The sequence below is a fragment of the Chiloscyllium plagiosum genome, chromosome 17, assembly GCF_004010195.1.
Source record: "Chiloscyllium plagiosum isolate BGI_BamShark_2017 chromosome 17, ASM401019v2, whole genome shotgun sequence".
NCBI classification, from domain to species: domain Eukaryota; kingdom Metazoa; phylum Chordata; class Chondrichthyes; order Orectolobiformes; family Hemiscylliidae; genus Chiloscyllium; species Chiloscyllium plagiosum.
In genome coordinates this window covers 1,621,664-1,644,375 of record NC_057726.1, presented here as the reverse complement: position 1 = coordinate 1,644,375, position 22,712 = coordinate 1,621,664, and the positions used below count along the sequence as shown (strand labels likewise).

Below are 22,712 nucleotides of genomic sequence, written 5' to 3'. Positions count from 1 at the left end.
GTCGATCACGTCTGGGGGGATATTGCGGTCTTTGAAGAAGGAAGCCATCTGGGTTGTACGGTATTGGAACTGGTCCTCCTGGGAGCAGATGCGGCGGAGACGAAGGAATTGGGAATATGGGATGGCGTTTTTACAGGGGGCAGGGTGGGAGGAGGTGTAATCTAGGTAGCTGTGGGAGTTGGTTGGTTTACAGTAAATGTCCGTGTTGATTCGATCGCCCGAGATAGAAACGGAGAGGTCTAGGAAGGGGAGGGAGGAGTCTGAGACGGTCCAGGTAAATTTGAGGTTGGGGTGGAAGGTGTTGGTAAAGTGGATGAACTGTTCAACCTCCTCATGGGAGCATGAGGCAGCGAACTCCTAAGGGCCTGGCATTTAAACTGGAAGTCCATTAACAATCATATAGATTTGGACCCCATTTATCAACCTCTCAGAAGCAGAACCGGAAATGATATCACCTACCAAAACAATCAGAGACAGATAAATAGCAGGTGGGACAAAACACCAATGCTTCACCAAAGGTTCACTGATGGTATGTTACCTAGCATGGTGATGAAACGTCCAAGAACAAACCTACCTGCTCAGCGCGCAAACTTACATACTGAAATGCACTGAATACTGAATGACCTGGACAGAGTAGATATTGAGAAGATGCTTGCATTGGTAGGAGAGACGAGGGCCCAAGGGCAAAGCTTAGAGTAAAGGGAAGACCTTTTGGAATGGAGCTAAGGAGAAACTACTTCAGCCAGACAGTGGTGAATCGATGGAATTCACTGCCACAGAAGGCTGTGGAGACCGGGTCATTGAGTATATTTAAGACTGAGATAGATAGGTTCTTGAGGATCAAAAGTTATGGGGAGAAAGCAGGAGAATGGGGTTGAGAAACCTATCAGGCATGATTGAATGGCCATATTTCTGCTCTGTGTCTTCTGGTCTTACGGAAATTGTCAATTTTAGCTAAATAATAAAAATGTAGCATATTATATAAATGGTGGGAGGTTGCAGAGCTCTGAGATGCAGAGAGATCTGGGTGCCCAAGTGCTTGTGTCTTAGAAGGTTAGTACACAGATACAGAAAGTAATCAGGAAAGCGCAATGAATTCCATGGCTTATTGCGAAGGGAATTGAATTCAAGATTTGGGAGGTTATGCTTCAGCTAAACAGAGCATTGGTGAAACAGCATCTGGAGTAGTCTGTATAGTACTGGTCACGTATTTACATTAGGATGTTAACTAGAATCAGTTTGGAGAAGATTTACTGGACCTGGAATGAGCAGATTGCTTATGAGGAAAGGTTGGACTAACTAGACCTACACCTTCTAGAATTTAGAAGAGTCAGAGGTGACTTAATTGAACCATCCAAGACTGCCAAGGGACTTGACTGATGGAGAATTTGGGATAATGTAGTAGTCATAGTTTAAAATAAGGAAGCACTTGTGATACTGCAACTGTTCATAGGTTGAAAGGCACAGCAATAACTCTGGCTGGAATAAACTTTTAAGAGACAAGGACACACTCAAACATGAATTGAAAGTAATTAGCCAAGTCTGACAGAAGAAGAGGTCAAAGTTACATGAGCAAAACTGTTTTAACAGCAGCTTGATAACTGGTACTTTATGCCAAAAGGACAACTGATTGCCCAGCAGGAGAATTTGAGAAGTTAATCACAGGAAAGCTGTATCTTCAAACATAGTCAACGCCAATTGTAACAAGGAACAGGAAAGCTACTTCTGATAAGGTGGCAAGCTGTAGTTTAGAATGGTTTCAGAAGAGTAGTCAATAATTTGGTCGAACGAACTACCATTAATACTGTCACACCACAAACTTGAAGGAATTTAACTTCAGGATTCCTTGGGAGCAGAACTTCAAAAACAACACTGCATGAGGATGAAACCCTGGACAGAGACAGTTACCATTGGTTGGGATCATAGCTAAATGAGGTAATAGCAAAGTTGAGTTATGAGACTTAACTTGATTACTTGAGGGGTCCTATTTTGTTTGTTACATGCAATAAGGTTTACATCACTTTTTCAATGCTTGATGGTCTGAAAGATTTCTGAAGTAGCTGAATTAAAGGAAACTTGTGGTGACTTACCCATAACACACCCATTTAAAACAGAGACGAGGAAACATTTTTTCTCTCAGAGTATTGAGTGTCTTCTGAATTCTTGTCCTCAAAAAGTAGTTGATGTTGAATCATTAAATATTTTAAAGCAGATATAGAATTAGTACTTGATTATTAAGGGAATGAAAGATTATCAGGGAAATGGAAGAATGTGGTTGACTTTCAAATCTGATCAGATCACAATTTTATTAATTAGCAGAGTAGGTTCAAAAGGGCCATGTGGGCAATTTTTACTTTGCTATTACGAACAAAGATTATGGAATTTAGGTGGTATTCAAGGAAATGGAAATAATGTGAAAATTTTTGTTCAGAACTAAGAAAAATTATCAAATTAAGAGAAAAGAATAACATTTCCAATTCCAGACCTTGAATGCTAATGAGCACATAAGTGGGTGCAAAAGTGAAGGGGAAACGTGTGTATTTTTATTCATTCCAGGGATCTGAACATGGCTGGCAAGGTCAGAATGTATAGTGTCTCTCTAAACAATAGTTTGATACTGCAGAAAATGTACACAAGTAGAGATGGTGTAGAATAAAATTGTTAGGGAAATTAGGAAAAAGGCAATATCAAGATATATTAGGATGGAAAATCAAGAAAACCCAGAGATATTTCATACACAAAAGAGAAGCACAGAATAACCAAGGAAAGACTAATATTAATCAGAGACCAAATTCATTAACTATTCCTGATCTTCTTTAAAATGCATCCACCTGAAAAGCCAGATAGGGCCTGAACTGGATATCTCACACAAAACAGGGCCCTTGACAGTGTAGTACACAGGCAGCACTGGAGTGGACCCAGAAAAGACAACTTCTGACTTTGAAGAACAAGTGCTGCTCAGTTAGCCACACCTTATACAGCAGGAAAGGAATGTCTGGGTGGATGGAAGGAGGGAGGGTAAAAAGGTGCAAGGAGATGAGTGTGAAAAATACAGAGACACTTGTTGATGACTTTCTGCTTTTGGAACATAGGAGCTCTATACCGAATACCAGCCACAGCAAGATCTGTACATAAACAGCAAAAATAGGCCATTTGATCCTTCAAGCCTGCACTGCCATTCAGCAAGATTACAGACGATCTGAGTGCAACCTAAATGCCACTTTCCTGCACTCCACTATAACCATAGATCACGAGGCAAATGGAATGTTCACCTTTATGGTAGGGATAATTTGGAGGGGTTGGTGTTGGACTGGGCTGTACAAAGTTAAAAATTACACAACACCAGGTTATAGTCCAACAAGTTTATTTGGAAGCACTAGCTTTTGGAGTGCTGTTCCTTCATCAGGTGGTTGAGGAATATAAGATCATAAGACACAGAATTCATAGCAAAAGGGTCACAGTGTCATGGAGCAGTGATCATATATTAAACAAATTTAGATTAAGTCTTTCTTTTGAATGGGTTTTGCTAGTTCCAGTTCTTTACTCCACACTGGTCCCACCTGCTGTATTTGTATGCTAACTTTATGATTTATGTATAAACACATCTATATCCCCCATACCACAATACTTAAAAACACAGGAATGCAATAACATACTTTGCAAGCATTCAATTCAGAAGCTTGAACACCTATCATTACTGTTGGAATTCCACATTTCTTGGGATAAAATTGTTTAAGATCATACCTCAACTTCTCCTTCATCAAGCTCACCGTCATCCTCATCCTTTTTTCTCTCACGAAATGAATCTTTTCTGTCTCTTTCAGACATTCTCTCTTCAAGTTGACTTTTCTCCACTTCACCTTCCTTTGGAGAGTCACTACTTTTCTCTTCCGTGCTTTGTTTTTCACTGTCTTCTGTCACAGCCCCTGGCTGTTCTTCTGGGACCTCCTCATCGTAGTCCAGCTCATGTTCATCCAGGTCCCTGATGACAGAGGATGCTTCATCCTTGGAATCATTTGCAGTGTCCTCATCAATTTGGGAATCCTGTTTCTCAGAAACAGCTTTATCAGTTTGTTCAGTATTGCAAGTTCTTTTTGGACTTGCAACATTATCATGATCAGATCCTGCATCCAAGTCTTTCGATGGCTCCTCATTTCCACTTTCTTCGCTGTAATCTCCTTCTTCTCTCAACTTTTCCTCCTCCTCTTCCACCTCTGATTCATGGGTTTCCCCATTGTCCCGGCTCCCCTCATTGTCAAGTTCACCAATACTACGATTCTCAGCATCACTGCAATGGTCGTTATCTTCAGAATCAATGCATTCTCCATCATTGTCTGAACGTTTGCCTATGTCCTCTTCATCATCGTTTTCATGTCCACCCTCAAGCAATAGGTCATCTTCAGAGAGTTGGTCCTCAGGTGAATGAGGGTCACGATCAGGACTATCGGAGACATCCATCGGAGAACAATGTTATTCTGTTACAAGAGAAAAGTATGTGAATATATTTCACCTACAGGTGCTCCAGCATTTTCTCCACTATACTGTGCACACTATGTATGTAAGCACACAATGACACCAAGTTCAGTCACAAAGTTCCTCAGTGTCAAGTCGATAATACTAACATTCTGCTAAAGGTCTATGTTCTACCAAGTCAAAACAGATTCAATGGAAAGTGGAACCCAGCAGCAATCTTTAAATGACGTTTTCCAAATATGTGAATCAAAAGCCTGCAACATCTGATGAGAACTGCCAAGACTAAAACCAAATATAAGACACAGAAAAAAAAGTTCTAAAACAACAAACCAGGAAACAAACTCCACGAGACATTTTAAGCTTAGCTAGCTAACAACCAAGTGAGTGTTCCACACTGGCTTAAAGAACAAGAAGCACATGAATTAATTTCAAGAACAGAAGGGAGTCAGCAGAATTGGAAACAGGGAGGGAGATGTCTTGATGAATTCCTCTTTTATAAGAAATCTTTGAGCAAGAGTTGGGAGACAGGTTCCAGAAGTGCTGCTGGGAAACTGAGTAGGTGTGATAAAAAAATCCCCTAGGTCACATGAAATTCTGCACTAAAGAGCCAAATTTCTGCTACTGAGGCTTAAGGGAGTTGTAAAAAAGACATGTCTTACTTCATTTGTATAGGAGCTTGGTTAGACTGTACGTGGAGGACTGCATGCAAACAATTTTGATCTCTTTATCTAAGGACAGATATTATTGCTGTCGCGAGAGTGCAATGAAGGTTCCCCAGCTTTGTCCCCACTCCCCAGGCACAGCAGTCCTACAAAGAGAAGTTGAGCAAACTGGGCCTGTATTCTCAAGTTTTTAAGAATAACAGGCGATTTCATTGAAAACTACAAAATTCTTAAAGCGATAAACAGCAAAATGCAAGTAAGATGTTCATCCAGGTTGGAGAGTCTTGAACCAGGGGGCACAATTTAAAAATAAGGGGATGCCACTTAGTTTGGAGACGAGGAGAAATCCTTACACTAGACCACAAGACGATGAGATAAAGCAAAGAATTAGGCTACACGGCCCGGTTAGTCTCCTCTATCATTCAATCATGCCTGATGTTTTACAAGCCCATTTTTCTGCCTTCTCCCTGTGACCTCTGATCCTCTTTCTAATCAAGAATCTTTCTGTGTTTAAGATACTCAATGACATGGCTGCCACAACCTTCTGTGGCACAGAGTTCCATAGATTCACTGCCCTCTAGATGAAGAAATTCCTCATCCCATGGTTTCTCTTCACTCTGTGGCTGTGCCCTTGGTTCACAGTCTCTCCTACTAGAGGAAACATCACCATGTTCACTCTATCCAAACTTCTCAGTATTCTATACGTTTCAGTGAGATCTTGCCTTATTTCTCTAAATTCCATTGAGTACAGAGCCAGAGACCTCAACCATTCCTCATATGACAAGCCTTCATTCCCAGAACCACCTCCGGATCCCCAAGTCCAGCAAATCCATCTTTAAGATATGGGCCCCAAGAGTGCTCACAATGTTACTGAGGGTTGTGAACACTTGGAATTCAATCTTCAGCTATGAAAGCTCAGTATCTGAACATGTTTAAGATAGAGACTGATAGATTTCTATCAATTTCTACCAGTGGTGTACATGGTTGTGAGAATGGATGGGTAAAAGGCATTGAAGTGCTCAATCAGACATGATCATAGGAATGGTTGGACAGGCTTGACAGACTGCATGACCTACTTCAGTTTCCATGTTCCTAAGTTAAAAAAATCAATAATGCATCTAGATAAAGGCTTAATGGTAGATTAGTGTTATGTGAAAGTAAAAGGGAAAAATAAGAGAACAAAACCAAAATCAGCCACGAGAAAGGAAAAACTGGAGCAGAGGTTAATTTATGAAATTGCTTAAGTCAGCATTGAGTTTGGAAAACTGTAAAGTGCCTAATCAAAAGATGAGATGCTGAAGCTTATGTCAAGCTTTCCTGGAACAATACAGGAGCTGACGGCAAAAATGATCAGAGCGGGAGCAAGTTAAAGAATTAAAATGTCATGCAACCAGAAGCTTGAGTCAATTCTTGTGAACTTACCAGAGGTGTTCCACAATGTTTTCACTAAATCTGCATTTGGTCTCCATAATGTAGAGAAAACCTACACTGAGCAGAGAATACAGACATATGAAATTGAGTACATACATTGTTGTTTCACGTGGAAAAAATATTGAGGCCTGGGCAGTGAGGAAGGAGGAAGAAAAAGGATGGTGTTGCATCATCTCTGATTATAACGAAAAGTGCTACGGAAAGAGAGGTTGGTGTTTAAAGAACAGTCCAGGTTATTGGAGAATCCCTTTGGGACAACGAAAGGGGAGGGCAATTTGGGTTTTGAGTATGCCATGCTAGAAATAGCAGAGGCAGAAATAGCAGAGGCAGGCAAATTGGGAAGCTAATAGTTGATTGAGGCAAACCTTATCATAGTTCTGTGAGGCAAGGATTAGAGTAACACAGGAATGGAGACATTGTCAAGGGCCCTACCAATCAATCACGGTAAGGCAATTTTCCATTGAGGGAAAAGGAAAGCATTACAAGTGTCGATCCAGAAGGTTGCACCATTGGAACAATGTGACAGAGGATGGTTGAGACAGTGCTGAGTCCAGATCGGGGGAATTAAATTGGACAAGTGGAGTATGTTTCTGGGGTACAGCAATTACAAAAGACAAGGTAAGGGCATGCAGATGGAAATTCAACTTGGGAAGGAAAAGAATGTCCAGAAGAAACCATTGGAACAGGGGAGAGAAACAAGTTTGAATCAGCAAAGGTAATGAAATTAGTGCTGGAAGCTAAAGACAGTGGCTTTTATGTTCACAAAGCTTAACAAATTTGAAAATGTAGGTCATCAAAGAATGACATAATGGAGCTTAATGTTACATTTATTTAAATGGACTCCAACCCCAAAGGAACAGCTTGGACATGTGGAAAACGAGACAGCTATTAATCTTTCCAGAAGTCTTAAGGTGACAATGCAGGGATGAGGAAAAATGCTACTGTTATACATTGTCACATTAAAAGTAGAATCGAGCCAGGGTCATCCCAAGTTAGATGACAGAAGGAAAGCAATGAAGGAGAATGATGCGGACGTCGGACTTTAAATTGCTTAAAAAGTCCACAGTCTGTTTGCCTTCTAACAACCTGATACAAGTCTTTATTAATAACAGATGCTTAAATCAATCTCCACCAATCTACACCAGATCGAGAAATTACGAGGAAAATTCTAGGGTGGACTGCTTTGGGAATCATATCATAATACTCAACCTATTTGTCTCAAATGTGCCATGTTTAATATGTCATGCCTCAAATTACCCACATGCTACATCATGGAGTTCTGTAACTCACTAATGGCAATGTGGGTACAACATCAGTGCAAAGACAGCAGCAACACAAGAAGCCGCAAAGAAAACTAGAGATGAACAATAAATCCCACATTGCTAGTAATGTCCACATTGCGAGAATGAAATTCTAAAGTGTTATTGCTTGAAATAAATTATCCAATTTATATTTCAGTCAACTTGCTGCTTCTATAGTGTCCCTAGGGAATGTTTCATAGATCGAACAATTTTTGCTCATATAACATCTTGCAGATTAATTTAAAATAGATGCCTTTCAAAATATCTCTAATCTAAAAATGACAAATCAACATGGATTCAAAAAGGGAAAATAAGAATGAACTAATTTCATTTAATTAAGTAACAAAAGGTGTACAAGACTAATGCAACAGATGTAGTGTATCTAGAGTTTCAAGGACTTTGACAGGGATCAGATAATAAACTCATAGCTAAGGATGGAATCAGGAGACAAGTAGCAAGGCAACTACAAAGCAGAAGAGAGAAGGGGTTAAAGGTAACAAAAAGTCTTGGAAATGCTCAGAGGGAAGGCAGAATTTCCAGGAAGGGAACAGAGTTAAATAAACTGTATACTTGTATTTTGTGGATGCTGGCTGATCTGCTAAGCATTTGATGGGCGGCACGGTGGCACAGTGGTTAGCACTGCTGCCTCACAGCACCAGAGACCTGGGTTCAATTCCCGCCTCAGGCGACTGACTGTGTGGAGTTTGCATGTTCTCCCCGTGTCTGCGTGGGTTTCCTCCGGGTTCTCCGGTTTCCTCCCACAGTCCAAAGATGTGCAGGTCAGGTGAATTGGCCATGCTAAATTGCCCATAGTGTTAGGTGCAGGGGTAAATGTAGAGGGTATGGGTGGGTTGCGCTTCGGCGGGTCGGTGTGGACTTGTTGGGCCGAAGGGCCTGTTTCCACACTGTAATGTAATGTAATCTAAATCTAATCTAAATCTAATCTAATTTCCAATAATTCTTGCTTTCACCTCAGCTTCCCGAAATCCACAGCATTTTAGTTATGCAGTTAAAACAGTTACTCAGATGGCAAAGATGGGACATGCTGTGCTGTAAGTGTAGGGAATAGAAATATAACTGGCAAAGAAAATGAATACAGATAAGTGAGGGGGTACATTTTGGAAGAATGCTCATTGGAAAAATAGAGCATACAATGGAACCTCGATTGTCCGAAGCACACGGGAGGGAAGTATTTCGTTTGGTTAATCGAACGCCAAATAAGCGTGTGCCGGATAACAGTTAGCCAAGCTTCAGGATCTTGGAATCTTGTTCAGATAATCCGAAATTTGGTTAATTGAATACAGCATAATCAAGGTTCCTATGTATTAGGTGGAGTAGATAAGCAGAGGGATTGGCATACAGTAGTCACAGGTTAATAAGACCATAAAAAGAGTATTGAGGATCATTTCTAGTATAGGAAATAGAAATATAATTGGCAACGAAAATTAATAGAGTTAAGTGCGAGGGTACATTTTGGAAGAATAAAGCCACATTCAGAAAGTGAGGAGTTATGGGATACAGGGAGATTTGGCTGTCTGGAGACAAAATTAGCAGGCCTAAAGAAGTGGTAGTGGTTGGAAAGTATTCCGCCTGGAGATTGGTGACCAGTGGTATCTCGCAGGGATCTGTTCCTGGGCCTCTGCTCTTTGTAGTTTCTATTAATGACTTGGATGAAGAAGTGGAAAGGTGGGTTAGAAATTTTGACAATTACACAAAGGTCGGCGGTATTGTAGATAATGTCGAGGGCTGTTGCAGGCTACAACAAAACATTAACAGGACGCAGAGCTGTGCTGAGAAGTGGCAGATGGAGTTCATCAACGCCACACTCACAGGAATCCAATTCACTAGAGAGGAAGAAAAGGACAACCAACTCCCATTCTTAGATGCGATGGTACAGAGAACACCGAACAGAGAATTCACCACAAAAGGTATACAGGAAAGCCACTCACACAGACCAAGTCCTGAATTACGAAAGCAACCACCCCAACATACACAAAAGAAGTTGCATCAAAACACTATTCAAAAGGGCCACAACACACTGCAGTACACCAGAACTGCAAAAAGAGGAAGAAGAACACCTCTACAATGTATTCGCCAAAAACGGATACCCGCACAATTTCATCAACAGATGCCTAAGGGAAAGGCAACAGAACGAGGACATGCCACAACCCAAAGGACTAGCCACACTACCATACATCAAAAACATTTCCAAACTGACTACTGCGAACAGTAGGACTCATAATAGCACACAAACCAACAGCCACTCTCAGACAACAACTCACCAGAACGAAGGACCCAATACCCAGCATGAGCAAAACCAATGTAGTGTACAAACTCCCACGCAAGGACTGCACAAAACACTATATAGGACAAACAGGAAGACAGCTAATGATCCGCATCCATGAACACTAGCCACGAAACGACACAACCAGCTATCCTTAGTAGCCACACATGCAGATGACAAGCAACATGAATTCAACTGGGACAACACTACTATTATAGGACAAGCCAAGCAGAGAACAGCCAGGGAATTCCTAGAGGCATGGCACTCATCCACAGATTCAATCAATAAGCACATCGATCTGGACCCAATATACCGGCCACTGCAACGGACAACTGGAACTAACAACCGGAAGCAGCAGATTCAAACCACTACAAATGCCGGAGGAAAGATCACAGAAGCACTTCACAGGAGGCTCCCAAGCACTGAGGATGTCACCTATACAGGGGACAAAATGCCTGCAACACAAATTCCCAGCTCGGCAAACACAACCACAACAACGAGCACCCGAGCTACAAATCTTCTCACAAACTTTGGCTATGTACATCTTAAATGACATTCGTGGTCATGTCGACCACCTCCGATGATTAGATTACTTACAGTGTGGAAACAGGCCCTTCGGCCCAACAAGTTCACACTGCCCCGCCGAAGCGCAACCCACCCATACATTTACCCCTTACCTAACACTACGGGCAATTTAGCATGGCCAATTCACCTGACCTGCACATCTTTGGACTGTGGGAGGAAACCGGAGCACCCGGAGGAAACCCACGCAGACACGGGGAGAATGTGCAAACTCCACACAGTCAGTCGCCTGAGGCGGGAATTGAACCCGGGTCTCTGGCGCTGTGAGGCAGCAGTGCTAACCACTGTGCCACCATGCCGCTGGGAACGCATTCCAGGCACCCACCACCCACTGCATGAAAAACCTTCCATGCATATCTCCCTTAAATCTTTTCCCCTCTCACCTTCAACTTGTGACCCCTAGTAATTGAGTCCCCCACTCTGGGAAAAAGCTTCTTGCTATCCACACTGTCTATACCTCTCATGATTTTGTAGACCTCAATCAAGTCCCCCGTCAACCTCCATCTTTCTAATGAAAATAATCCTAATCTACTCAACCTCTCTTCATAGCTAGCACCCTCCATACCAGGCAACATCCTGGTGAACCTCCTCTGCACCCTCTCAAAAGCATCCACAACCTTTTGGTAATGTGGCAACCAGAATTGTATACAGTATTACAAATGTGTCCAAACCAAAGTCTTATACAACTGTAGTATGACCTACCAACTCTTGTACTCACTATCCCATCCGAAGAAGGAAAGCATGCCGTATGTCTTCTTGACCACTCTCTTGACCTGCGGTGCCATCTTCAGGGAACAATGGACCTGAACACCCAGATCTCTCTGTACATCAATTGCTCTCAGGGCTTGTCCATTGACCGTATAGTTTGCTTTTGAAGTGGATCTTCCAAAATACATCACCTCACATTTGCACAGATTGCCATTTCTCCACCCAACTGTCCAATCTATCTATATTCTGCTGCTTTCTTTGACAGTCCACCTCACTGTCTGCTACTCCATCAATTTTTGTGTCATCTGCAAACTTGCTAATCAGACCACCTATATCTTCCTCTAGATCATTATTGTGTATCACAAACAATAGTCCCAGCATGGTACCGTGTCACAGTTCTCCATTTTAAGAAACTCCCTTCCACAACTACTCTCTGTCTCCTGTTGTCCAGTCTGTTCTCTACCCATCTAGCTAGTACACCCTGGACCCCATATGATGTCTTTTTCTCTATCAGCTTACCATGAGGAACATTATCAAACACCTTACTGAAGTCCATGTATATGACATCTACAGCCCTTTCCTCATCAATTAACTTTGTCACTTCCTCAAAAAATTCTATTAAGTTGGTAAGCCTGACCTTCCCTGCACAAACCCATTGTGCCCATCACCGATGAGCCCATTTTCTTTCAAATGAGAATAGATCCTATCCCTCAATATCTTCTCCAGCAGCTTCCCTACCACTGACGTCAGAATGACCAGTCTATAATTACCTGAATTATCCCTGCTGCCCTTCTTAAACAAGGGGACAACATTAGCAATTCTCCAGTCCTCTGGGCCTCACTTGTGTTCAAAGGTGCTGCAAAGCTATCTGTTAAAGGCTCAGCTATTTCCTCTCTCACTTCCCTCAGTAACCTGCGATAGATCACATCCGGATCTGGGGACTTGTCCACCTTAATGCCTTTTAAAATACCCAAAACTTCCTCCCTCCTTATGCCAATTTGACCTAGAGTAATCAAACATCTATTCCTGACTTCAACGCCGTCATGTCCCTCACCTCGGTGAATACCGATACAAAGTACGCATTAAGAATCTCACCCATTTTCTCTGATCCAAGCATAACTTTCCTCCTTTGTCCCTGAGTGGGCTAACCCTTTCTCTGGTTACCCTCTTGCTCCTTATATATGAATAAAAGGCTTTGGGATTTTCCTTAATCCTGTTTGCTTTCATTACTCCTTTTAGCTCTCTTAATTTCACATGTTGGACTGGTCTACTTTCTCGATATTCTTCCAAAGCTTTGCCTGTTTTCAGTCACCTCGAACTTATGTATGCTTCCATTTTCCTCTTAGCTAGTCTCACAATTTCACCTATCATCCATGGTTCCCTAATCTTGTCATTAGCAATTCGGCTCACTCAAGCCTTATTGGGTAGTATTCAAACCAACAATCTTCCGATCTGAAGTCAAGCAAGCTATCCATTACTTGACTAGTCCATTAGTCATGGCATTGCCTTTAGAAATGAACCAGCAAATGGTTATCCCCTATTTTGCATATGTATGTTCTTTCTTTCTTCAAATACAGGGCCATGTGCATTAATATATGTAGGTACCAGTAAACACAGGTGCACACAGTTCAAGTCTGACTGACAATTGACAAATCCTAAATTAACTATCAATGCAATTTCTCACATAAATCGGGATTATTTAAAATATTGTCCAATTACAGAATCACATCTAATAATCGACCCTGCTCCACCATTCAACTTGATGTATGTTGATCCTCTACCTCAATGTCATGCTCCCATTCTCTCCCCATACTTACAGCACCTTCAGCCACTGTAGACAGAACAACAGAAATTACGGCTTCTGACTCGGGCGTCAAGGAAAGGGAGTTCATTTGATTTCAAACGTGAAATTGATCAAGGTCTATAACAAACCTAACTTCACTCTTCAGTGTACACTTGGGATATCTACAGCTACACATTATAACATTGACCTTATCTGCAACCTTGTCAATAGGTTGGAGACTGGTTAGCTCAGCTGGTTGAATGATTGGTTTACAATGCTTAGTGATGCCATCAGAGTGGTTTGAATTTCTGTACTGGCTGAAGTTACCAAGAACAACTCTCCATCTCAACTTCTTCCATCTGAGACATTGTTTAACCTGAGAGTTACAATTACCAGAGTCTAGATTAGCGTGGTGCTGGAAAAGCACAGGAGGTCAGGCAGCATCCGAGGAGCAGGAAAATCGATGTTTCGGGCAAAAGCCCTTCATCAGGAATAGAGGCAGGGTGCCTGCAGAGTGGAGAGATAAATGAAAGGGGGATGGGGGTGGGGAGAAAATAGCGTAGAGTACAATAGGTGAATGAGGGTGGGGATGGAAGCCCTCTGTTTCTTCCTCTCCTGACATCCCCACCAGTACCCTTCCACCACCACTCTCATTCGTTGGTCCTCTGGTCCTCACCCGCTGAACTGGTCCTCACCCGTAACAATTTCTCCTTCGAATTCTCCCACTTCCTCCAGACCAAAGGGGTAGCCATGGGTACCCGAATGGGCCCCAGCTATGCCTGTCTCTTTGTTGGCTACATAGAACAGTCCACCTTCCGTAGTTGCACCAGCACCACTCCCTACCTCTTCCTCTGCTACTTTGATGACTGCATTGGCACCACCTCGTGCTCCCTCGAGGAGGTTGAGCAATTCATCAACTTTACCAACACATTCCACCCTGACCTTATTCACCTGGACCATCTCTGACACCTCCCACCCCTTGTTGGACCTCTCCATCTCCATTAATAACGACCGACTTGACACTGACATTTTTTACAAACCCGACTCCCACAGATACCTGGATTACACCTCTTTCCATCCTACCTCCTGCAAAAATGCAATCCCATATTCCCAATTCCTCTGCCTCCACCGTACCAGCTCCCATGAGGACCAGTTCCACCACAGACAACACCAGATGGCCTCCTTCTTTAGAGACGTGATTAAAGATGCCCTCCAATGCATCTCGTCCACATCCCGCACCTCCGCTCCCAAACCCCACCCCTCCAGCCGTAACAAAGACAGAACCCCCCCTGGTGCTCACCTTCCACTCTACCAACCTTCGCATAAACCACATCATCCGACGACATTTCCGCCACCTTCAAACGGACCCCACCACCAGGGATATATTTCCCTCCCCACCCATTTCTGCTTTCCGCAAAGACCATTCCCTCTGTGACTACCCAGTCAGGCCTACGCCCCCCAACAACCCACCCTCCCATCCTGGCACCCTCCCCTGCCACCGCAGGAATTGCAAAACCTGCACCCACACCTCCTCCCTCACCTCCATCCAAGACCCCTAAGGAGCTTTCCACATTCAAAGTTTTACCTGCACATCCACCAATATCATTTATTGTATCCTTTGCTCCTGATGCGGTCTCCTCAACATTGGGGAGACTGGATGCCTCCTAGCAGAGCGCTTTAGGGAACATCTCCAGGACACCCGCACTAATCAACCCCACCGCCCTGTGGCCTAACATTTCAACTCCCCCTCCCACTTTGCCGAGGACATACAGGTCCTGGGCCTCCTCCATCGCCACTCCCTCACCACCTGACGCCTGGAGGAAGAACGCCTCATCTTCCGCCTCGGAACACTTCAACTCCATGGCATCAATGTTGATTTCACCAGTTTCCTCATGTCCCCTTCCCTCAACTCACCCCAGCTCCAACCTTCCAGCTCAGCACTGTCCCCATGACCTGTCCTACCTGCCTATCTTCCTTTACACCTATCCACTCCACCCTCCTTTCTGACCTATCACCTTCATCCCCATTCACCTATTGTACTCTATGCTACTTTCTCCTCACTCCCATACCCCCCTCATTTATCTCTCCACTCTGCAGGCACCCTGCCTCTATTCCTGGTGAAGGGCTTTTGCCCGAAATGTTGATTTTCCTGCTCCTCGGATGCTGTCTGACCTGCTGTGCTTTTCCAGCACTACTCTAATCTAGACTCTGGTTTCCAGCATCTGCAGTCCTTGTTTTTACCTAGTTACAATTACAGTCGTGTCTCTAAGAGGGCAACCCGAGAGTCTGGTAACACTATGGTAATTTTGACTTAAAACAGGGTTCATGCCATTTGATCATCCTGAAAACCTGATGCTGAAATAGTGTATCAAAGCTAACCTGTGACATAATGGCAATTTTAATCAGATAATTTCTCATTGCATATCGCTCAAGACCATAAGAAATAGGAACAGGCGTATGACATTTGGCATCTTGAGCCTGCTCTGCTATTCAATAGGATCATGAATGATCTGAAATTTCTCAGATACGCTTACTCATAATTGCCCTACTGATCAAAAATCTATTGCAGCATTAAATATACACAAGGATTCTGCACCACAGCTCTCTGTGGCAAGAAGATCCAAACATTCTCAACCCTCAGAGAAGAAAATTCCTCCTCATCTTAGTCTTAAATGGCACCCTCTCATTCCAAGACTTATCCTCTGCTCTTAGACTGTCCTATGAGGGGTAACACCTCTCAGTAATTTCCATATTAAGCCCCTTAAGAACCCTATACACATGAAAGGCACTCAGGCAGTCATTCTTGATCCTGAAAACTGCCCAGTGTACCTCAGAGTACACATGTCAATCGTTTGAGCAAAAGGTGAAGCCTACTATGTCACACTGCTACTATGCAGTAGCAGCACGAGTGGTGCTTGCCATCAGCAGCATGCTGCTAAAAGACATTCTGCCTATCATATGTATAAGTAACGTGATATATGAATTTCAGGGTGGGTATGATGCCAGACATGTACGTGTACGTCACAAAGACCTGGTGGTTGCTATCAAACAGTGTACCCATGTGACTGTTTGCAGTGAGCACGGTACTGACTGTTGGCACCAGCGCACACTTGCAAAACCCACAATAAATGTTCAACATTATATGCGATTCCACAAGTGAATGCATGAGGAATTACGCTCACAATCAAGTTGGACTTGCAGCGTGGTGTACACTTGTGTACTGGATGCCATATATAAATAATACACCTTCCTGTTCTTTGTAGATACAAAAAACATATATAAACAGTACATCAGTTTCAACTTAACAAAATAAGTGACAACCATTTACTGGTTAATTTCTCAGGGCAATGCACTGACCAGAGTTTACTTGCCAACCAATCAGCATTCATTTCATGCTACGTAAACATCAGTTTCCCCTAGAATTGGTATTCTTGCGAATCATCTTGATGAGTACAAGACAAAAGGTTTTGCAAAATATGTCTTTGTCCAGGAATGACTGCATGTTATGTATGGGTGTTATTAAACTAGGAGTGCATTAGAAATTTACAAAGATGTTGCCAGGACTCAAGTGACTGAGCTGTAGGGAGAGGTTGGACAATCTAGGACTTTTTTCTTTAAAAGAAAGTGAGGACTGCAGATGCAGGAGATCAGAGTAAAAACGTGTGGTGCTGGAAAAGCACAGCACATCAGACAGCATCCAAGGAGCAGGAGAGTTAATATTTTGGGGTTTATGCCCCCGGAACATCGACTATCTTGCTCCTCAGATGCTGCCTGATCTGCTGTGCTTTTCCACCACCACACTTTGCGCATTTTTTCTTTACAGCATAGGAAACTGAGGGGGTGATCTTATAGAAGTGCATAAGATCATAAGAGGATGCATCGGGAGAATGCAGTTAGTCTTTTTTACACTGTCAGGGAATTGAGGACTAGAGAGCATCAGCCTAAGGTAAAAGGGGAAAGAATAAACAGGAAACTGATGGGCAACTTTTCTTTTTTACGCAGAAGGTGGTACACATGTGGAATGAGCTGCCAGTGGAAGTGGTTGAGGTGGGTACATTAACAACATTTAAAAGGCATTTGGACAAATACAGTAGCGCCTCGACATACGAACTTAATCTGTTCCGGGACCCGGTTCACAAACTGAATCAATTTTCTCATTGTTCGGATATTTCCGGAGTCTTTTCTCTTTTTGTCTCTTGGAGGTTGATGATGCCACAAGAAAACGATCCAGAGAAACTTGTTTTTTTCTTTGTTGCAGACTGTTCCGAAAATGGGACATCACATTGTCATTTAAAATGTTCACTGCTCTGTTGGTCACAGTTTTGTTAGGGTGATGCCTCTCAACAAAAGCCTGCTCTTCACTCCATTTGCTACAAATGTCTTTGATTTGAACACTTGATATACCTTCCCTCTCTTCTTCCTCCTCCCCAGAATGCTCCTGCTGCATGACCTTCACCTGCTCCTGTTGTAATTCAACAAGATCTTCTGTGCTGAGTTGTCTGTGGTCCTCCACCAGCTCTGCCACATCATCCTCATCGACCTCCAAGCCCATATTTTGGTCCAGGGTCACAATCTCGTTCACTACATTTACTGATGTCGCCTCCTCAAAACCCTTGAAGTCTCTCTCAGGTCCACAATCTGGCCAAAGTTTCCTCCAGGCCGACTGCAACATACAGAAAGAGACCTCATTCCATGCCTTATCAATATGGCTTATGCAGTGGAGGATATTGAAGTGGTCCTTCCAGTACTGACCAAGGGTCAAATCTGTGTCGTTGGTGACCTGGAAACACCTGGCGAACAGAGCCTTCACACATAATTTTTTGAAATTTGCAATGACATTCTGGGTTGGATGAGGGGAGTGGTGTTGGGAGGAAGGAACTTTACTTTTATAAAGTCGTATTCAATGTCCAAATCTTCTTCCAAATTTGGAGGATGGGCAGGAGCATTGGCAAATTATTTGTTTCAAGATATTCTTTGACAGCTGGTGTGAAAACTTCCATTAACCATTCCATAAAAATCATTCGCGTGACCCAAGCCTTGCTATCCGCCCTCCACATTACCGGGAGTTTAGCCTTCAACACATTATTGTGTTTAAAAATGCGAGGATTTTCAGAGTGGTAGACTAATAGATGCTTAATCTTGCAATCCTCACTTGCATTCGAGCACAATAAAAGCGTTAACCTGTCCTTTATTGGTTTGTGGCCCGGTAGTGCCTTCTCCTCTTGGGTTATGTAGGTCCTTTTGGGCAATTTTTTCCAGAAAAGTCAAGTTTCATCACAGTTAAAAACTTGATGTGAGACATCTTCGACAAACTTATTGAATTCCTCTGCTGCCTTTTTGTCCGAACTAGCTGCTTCTCCATTCCTTATCACACTATGGATTCCAGTTCGTTTAAATTCTTCAACACTAGCAGTACTTGTACTCGGCGGTGTCGCCAACAAATCACGGTGTATGTGTAGAGCCTTCTCGCAGATTATAGTCTCGTTAACACTATCTCCAGCAAACTCTTTTTGATTTATCCAAACTAATAATAATTTTTCAACCTCATCTAACAATTTAGGCCTTTGCTTCATTAAAATAGTCACTCCTTTAGCCACGTCAGCTGCCTTTAGTGCCTCTTTGTTCTTTAGGATAGTACAGATAGTTGATTTCGCCATGTCGTACTGCATAGCGAGATTAGATACGCGAGCACCATTCTCGTGTTTAGCTATTATTTCCTCCTTCGTTTCTACAGTATTACGTTTAGGCTTCTTAACACCACTATCACTACCACTTTTCACTTTCTTGGGAGCCATAATGAGGCTAATTTAATGCAAAAAACAAAAATAAAGCGTAAGAATGCTTGGACGTTGGATGTTCACAATGCGTGTGCGCCAAAGATGAACTGAATGAGATCACACGGGGCCCAAGAGCTTTTGCGTTCAAAGCATGCATAGAAAAGCAGAACAATGACAATGAAACCACAGGCTTTTTGCGTTCGTACCTTGAATTTCGTCCGTACTTTGAAGCAAAATTTTACTTACAATCCTGTTCATAAACTGATTTGTTTGTGAACGGGGTCGTTCGTATGTCGAGACGCTACTGTACATGGATAGGAAAGGTTTAGAAGGGTATGGGCCAAGTGCAAGGAAATGTGGTTAACGTGGATGGACGCTTTGATTAGCATGGACCAGTTTGGTCCAAAGGGCCTGTCTCCATGCTGTAGGACTCTATATATGATGATACGGGGCATCAGAGAATCCATCAACAAATCATGGGTGCACAGAGTTTTTTGACCTAATGAAAAGACTGAATAAAGATATCTTCATGATAATTAGGCAGTTTGAAAGGATATAGCAAGTATAGTGCCCATAAAATAATAGTTGATAACCTAACAGAGACATTTCTTTATCAAGAATAACAAGTATGTTGAAAATGCTATCACAAGCAATTGATGCAAACAGCTCCACTGCATTCAATAGGAAGCTCGATAAATATACAAGGCAGGAAGTAATAGGGTGATATTATATGAAGTATGGTAAGAAGAGATCTGAGTGAAGTACAAGTATCTGAATGGACTGAAAGGCCCAATGTGTGCTATGTAAGCACAAGTTGAGCCCTCTAACTTGATGAAATAAATTATCAAAATGTACACAATCCATTCCCCTTAGAATTCTGAAAACATACAAATATCAGATAATTAAATTGTTTTATCAGTGTTGGTTGAGAGATAAAATAGTCAGAACAAGGATTGTTGTCATAGGACCTTTAGATTTAACACAATAAACAGATGGGACCTGGGTTTAACATCTCATCCATAAAATAGCACTGTCAACAATGCAGCACTCACTTAGTAGTGCACTACAGTGTTAGCCAAGACCGTTTGCTTAATTCAGTCAAAAGCTTTGGGCTCAGAAGCAACCGTGATTTCCTCTGGACCACATATGACACAATGGCTATGAGATAATTTACTAGTTTAACGATATTTAGAATTTGCTACAACAGGTCATGTTGGTAAGAAGGCAATCTGTGCCAATCAGTAACAAGACACATTTCAATAAAGGATGAGAAAAAGGAAAGTTACAACAAAGCCTGGTAACTAGCAAGTCAGCTTAATCTCTTCAATAGAAGATATTCAAATCTAAAATTAGATTAGCATGATGTAAGCTTGTGATTCATATATACACACACTAATATCATTTATTTTAAGTTTGGATTTTTGAATGTGAACAAGCTGCGTATGGTTTTGTGTGAATCTGAAGCGATTTAGTGATTAACTGGCAAGTGTTTCTGTAGCTGTGATGATTTATTTTAAAACAGTGTGAGAGATTTCCTGGAGCATAATGGGGTTTTTTTGTTTACCTTGGGAGAATTTGGAGAGAGAACAAAACATAGTGTATATTAGGCTCAAATTTGGAAGGTCAAGAATTCATTTATTTTTCCTTTAACTAGGAGAAACATCATAGCTTGGAGAAAAAAGGTTTTACTTTTAATTACAGTTTGAAATTCTGCAATATTTTTTAGCTAAAGCTGGATGTGTAAAGCAGTTGCTTCTGAGAAAGGAGAAAAAGAATTTAAAATTGTAAGAATTAGTTACCTGAGAATAATGAGATCAATTTTATGTGAAGCTGTGCAAGTCTACACTTAGTTATATGAAGAATCAAGGAAGATGCTGGAAGATTCTCATGACCAGGATTAAAACCATAGCTAAGGCAAACCGATGTGAGGTAGTGAACAGCATTCTCTCTGGTGTTTGAGTATTGCAATGGGATGCTGTCGGGTTTAGTGGGATTGCAAATGGAGTGTGTTTCAAGTTTTTAAAACTTGTATTATATGTAAATTTTTGCTCTATTCTATTTTATCTTCCTTTCTTATATGTAATAAGCTTCAGTTTTATTATTAAATTCAAATCTATAGACTTGCTGTTTGTGTTTCAGTGAAAGGCCACTTCACTAAAACTAAAAACAACAAAGTCTGATCTATCAAGCCAAATTTCAGTCTAAGATCTGACTTATCCAGTAATAACATCAGTTGGAACTGTAACAGTAGTGACTGAAGAGCATTAAGAGACAGCAAATACAATTACTTAAAAGGTCAGCTTAAATTCTGAAAGGCTAAGTGCTCCTTAAAAGTGGAGTTGCAAGGAGATAGTGAAGGCGGCATTTGGTATGCTTTATTGGTCAGAATATTGAGTACAGGAGTTGGGAGGTCTTGTTGCGGCTGTATAGGACATTGGTTAGGCCACACTTGGAGTATTGCATGCAATTCTGGTCGTCTTCCTATTGGAAAGATGTTGTGAAACTTGAAAGGGTTCAGAAAAGATTTCCAAAGATGTTGCCAAGTTGGAGGATTTGAGCAATAGGAAAAAGGTGAATAGGGTGGGGCTGTTTTCCCTGGAGCATCGGAGGCTGAGGGGTGACCATATAGAGATTTATAAAATCATGAGGGGCATGGATAGGATAAATAAACAAACAAACAAAATCTTTTGCTTAGGGTGGGGAAGTCCAGAACGAGAGGGCATTGATTTAGAGAGGGGAAAGATATAAAAGAGACCCAAGGGGCAACTTTTTCACGCACAGGGTGGTACGTATATGGAATGAGCTGCCAGAGGAAGTGGTGGAGGCTGGTGCAACTGCAACATTTAAAAGGCATCTGGATGGGCATATGAATGGGAAGGGTTTGGAGGGATATGGGCCGGGTACTGGCAGGTGGGACTAGATTGGGTTGGGATATCCGGTCGACACGGACCAGTTGGACCAAAGGGTCTGTTTCTGTGCTGTACATCTCTAGGACTCTAAGTCAAATTTACTTTTGATCCACACCTCCCGGATTGCTTTACTTAATAATAATCTGTTGAACAATGTTCAGCTAATAATCACAACTCTGTTTCATTACCAATACTGCTCATCATTCAGGTTAGTAACTTCTCTATCTTCTAGGAGAAAGTGAGGACTGCAGGTGCTGGAGAACAGAGCTGAAAATGTGTTGCTGGAAAAGCGCAGGTCAGGCAGCATCCAAGGAGCAGGAGAATCGACGTTGAGCATGAGCCCTTCTTCAGGAATGAGGAAGGTGCGCCAAGCAGGCTAAGATAAAAGGTAGGGAGGAGGGACTTGGGGGCGGGGCGTTGGAAATGCAATAGGTGGAAGGAGGTTAAGGTGAGGGTGATAGGCCGGAGTGGGGGTGGGGACGGAGAGGTCAGGAAGAAGATTGCAGGTTAGGAAGGTCATGCTGAGTTCGAGAGTTGGGACTGAGACAAGATGGGGGGTGGGGAAATGAGGAAACTGGAGAAATCTGAGTTCATCCCTTGTGGTTGGAGGGTTCCTAGGCGGAAGGTGAGGCTCTCTTCCTCCAGGCGTTGTGTTGCTATGGTCTGGCGATGGAGGAGTCCAAGGACCGGCATGTCCTTGGTGGAGTGGAAGGAGGAGTTAAAGTGTTGAGCCACAGGGTGGTTGGGTTGGTTGGTCCGGGTGTCCCAGAGGTGTTCCCTGAAACGTTCCGCAAGTAGGCGG

General features: G+C 42.4%; 1 protein-coding gene across 1 annotated transcript in view; it reads right to left on the bottom strand.

The window, feature by feature from the left end:
• The window catches only part of zc3h18 (zinc finger CCCH-type containing 18), a 222,396-nt gene that overhangs the window by 191,275 nt on the left and 8,409 nt on the right, over positions 1-22,712 (bottom strand). The window contains exon 2 of the mRNA XM_043707500.1: positions 3,745-4,475. Within this exon, the coding sequence (XP_043563435.1) occupies positions 3,745-4,458 (714 nt within the window). The 5' untranslated portion in view covers positions 4,459-4,475. The remainder of the gene's footprint in view (positions 1-3,744; positions 4,476-22,712) is intronic.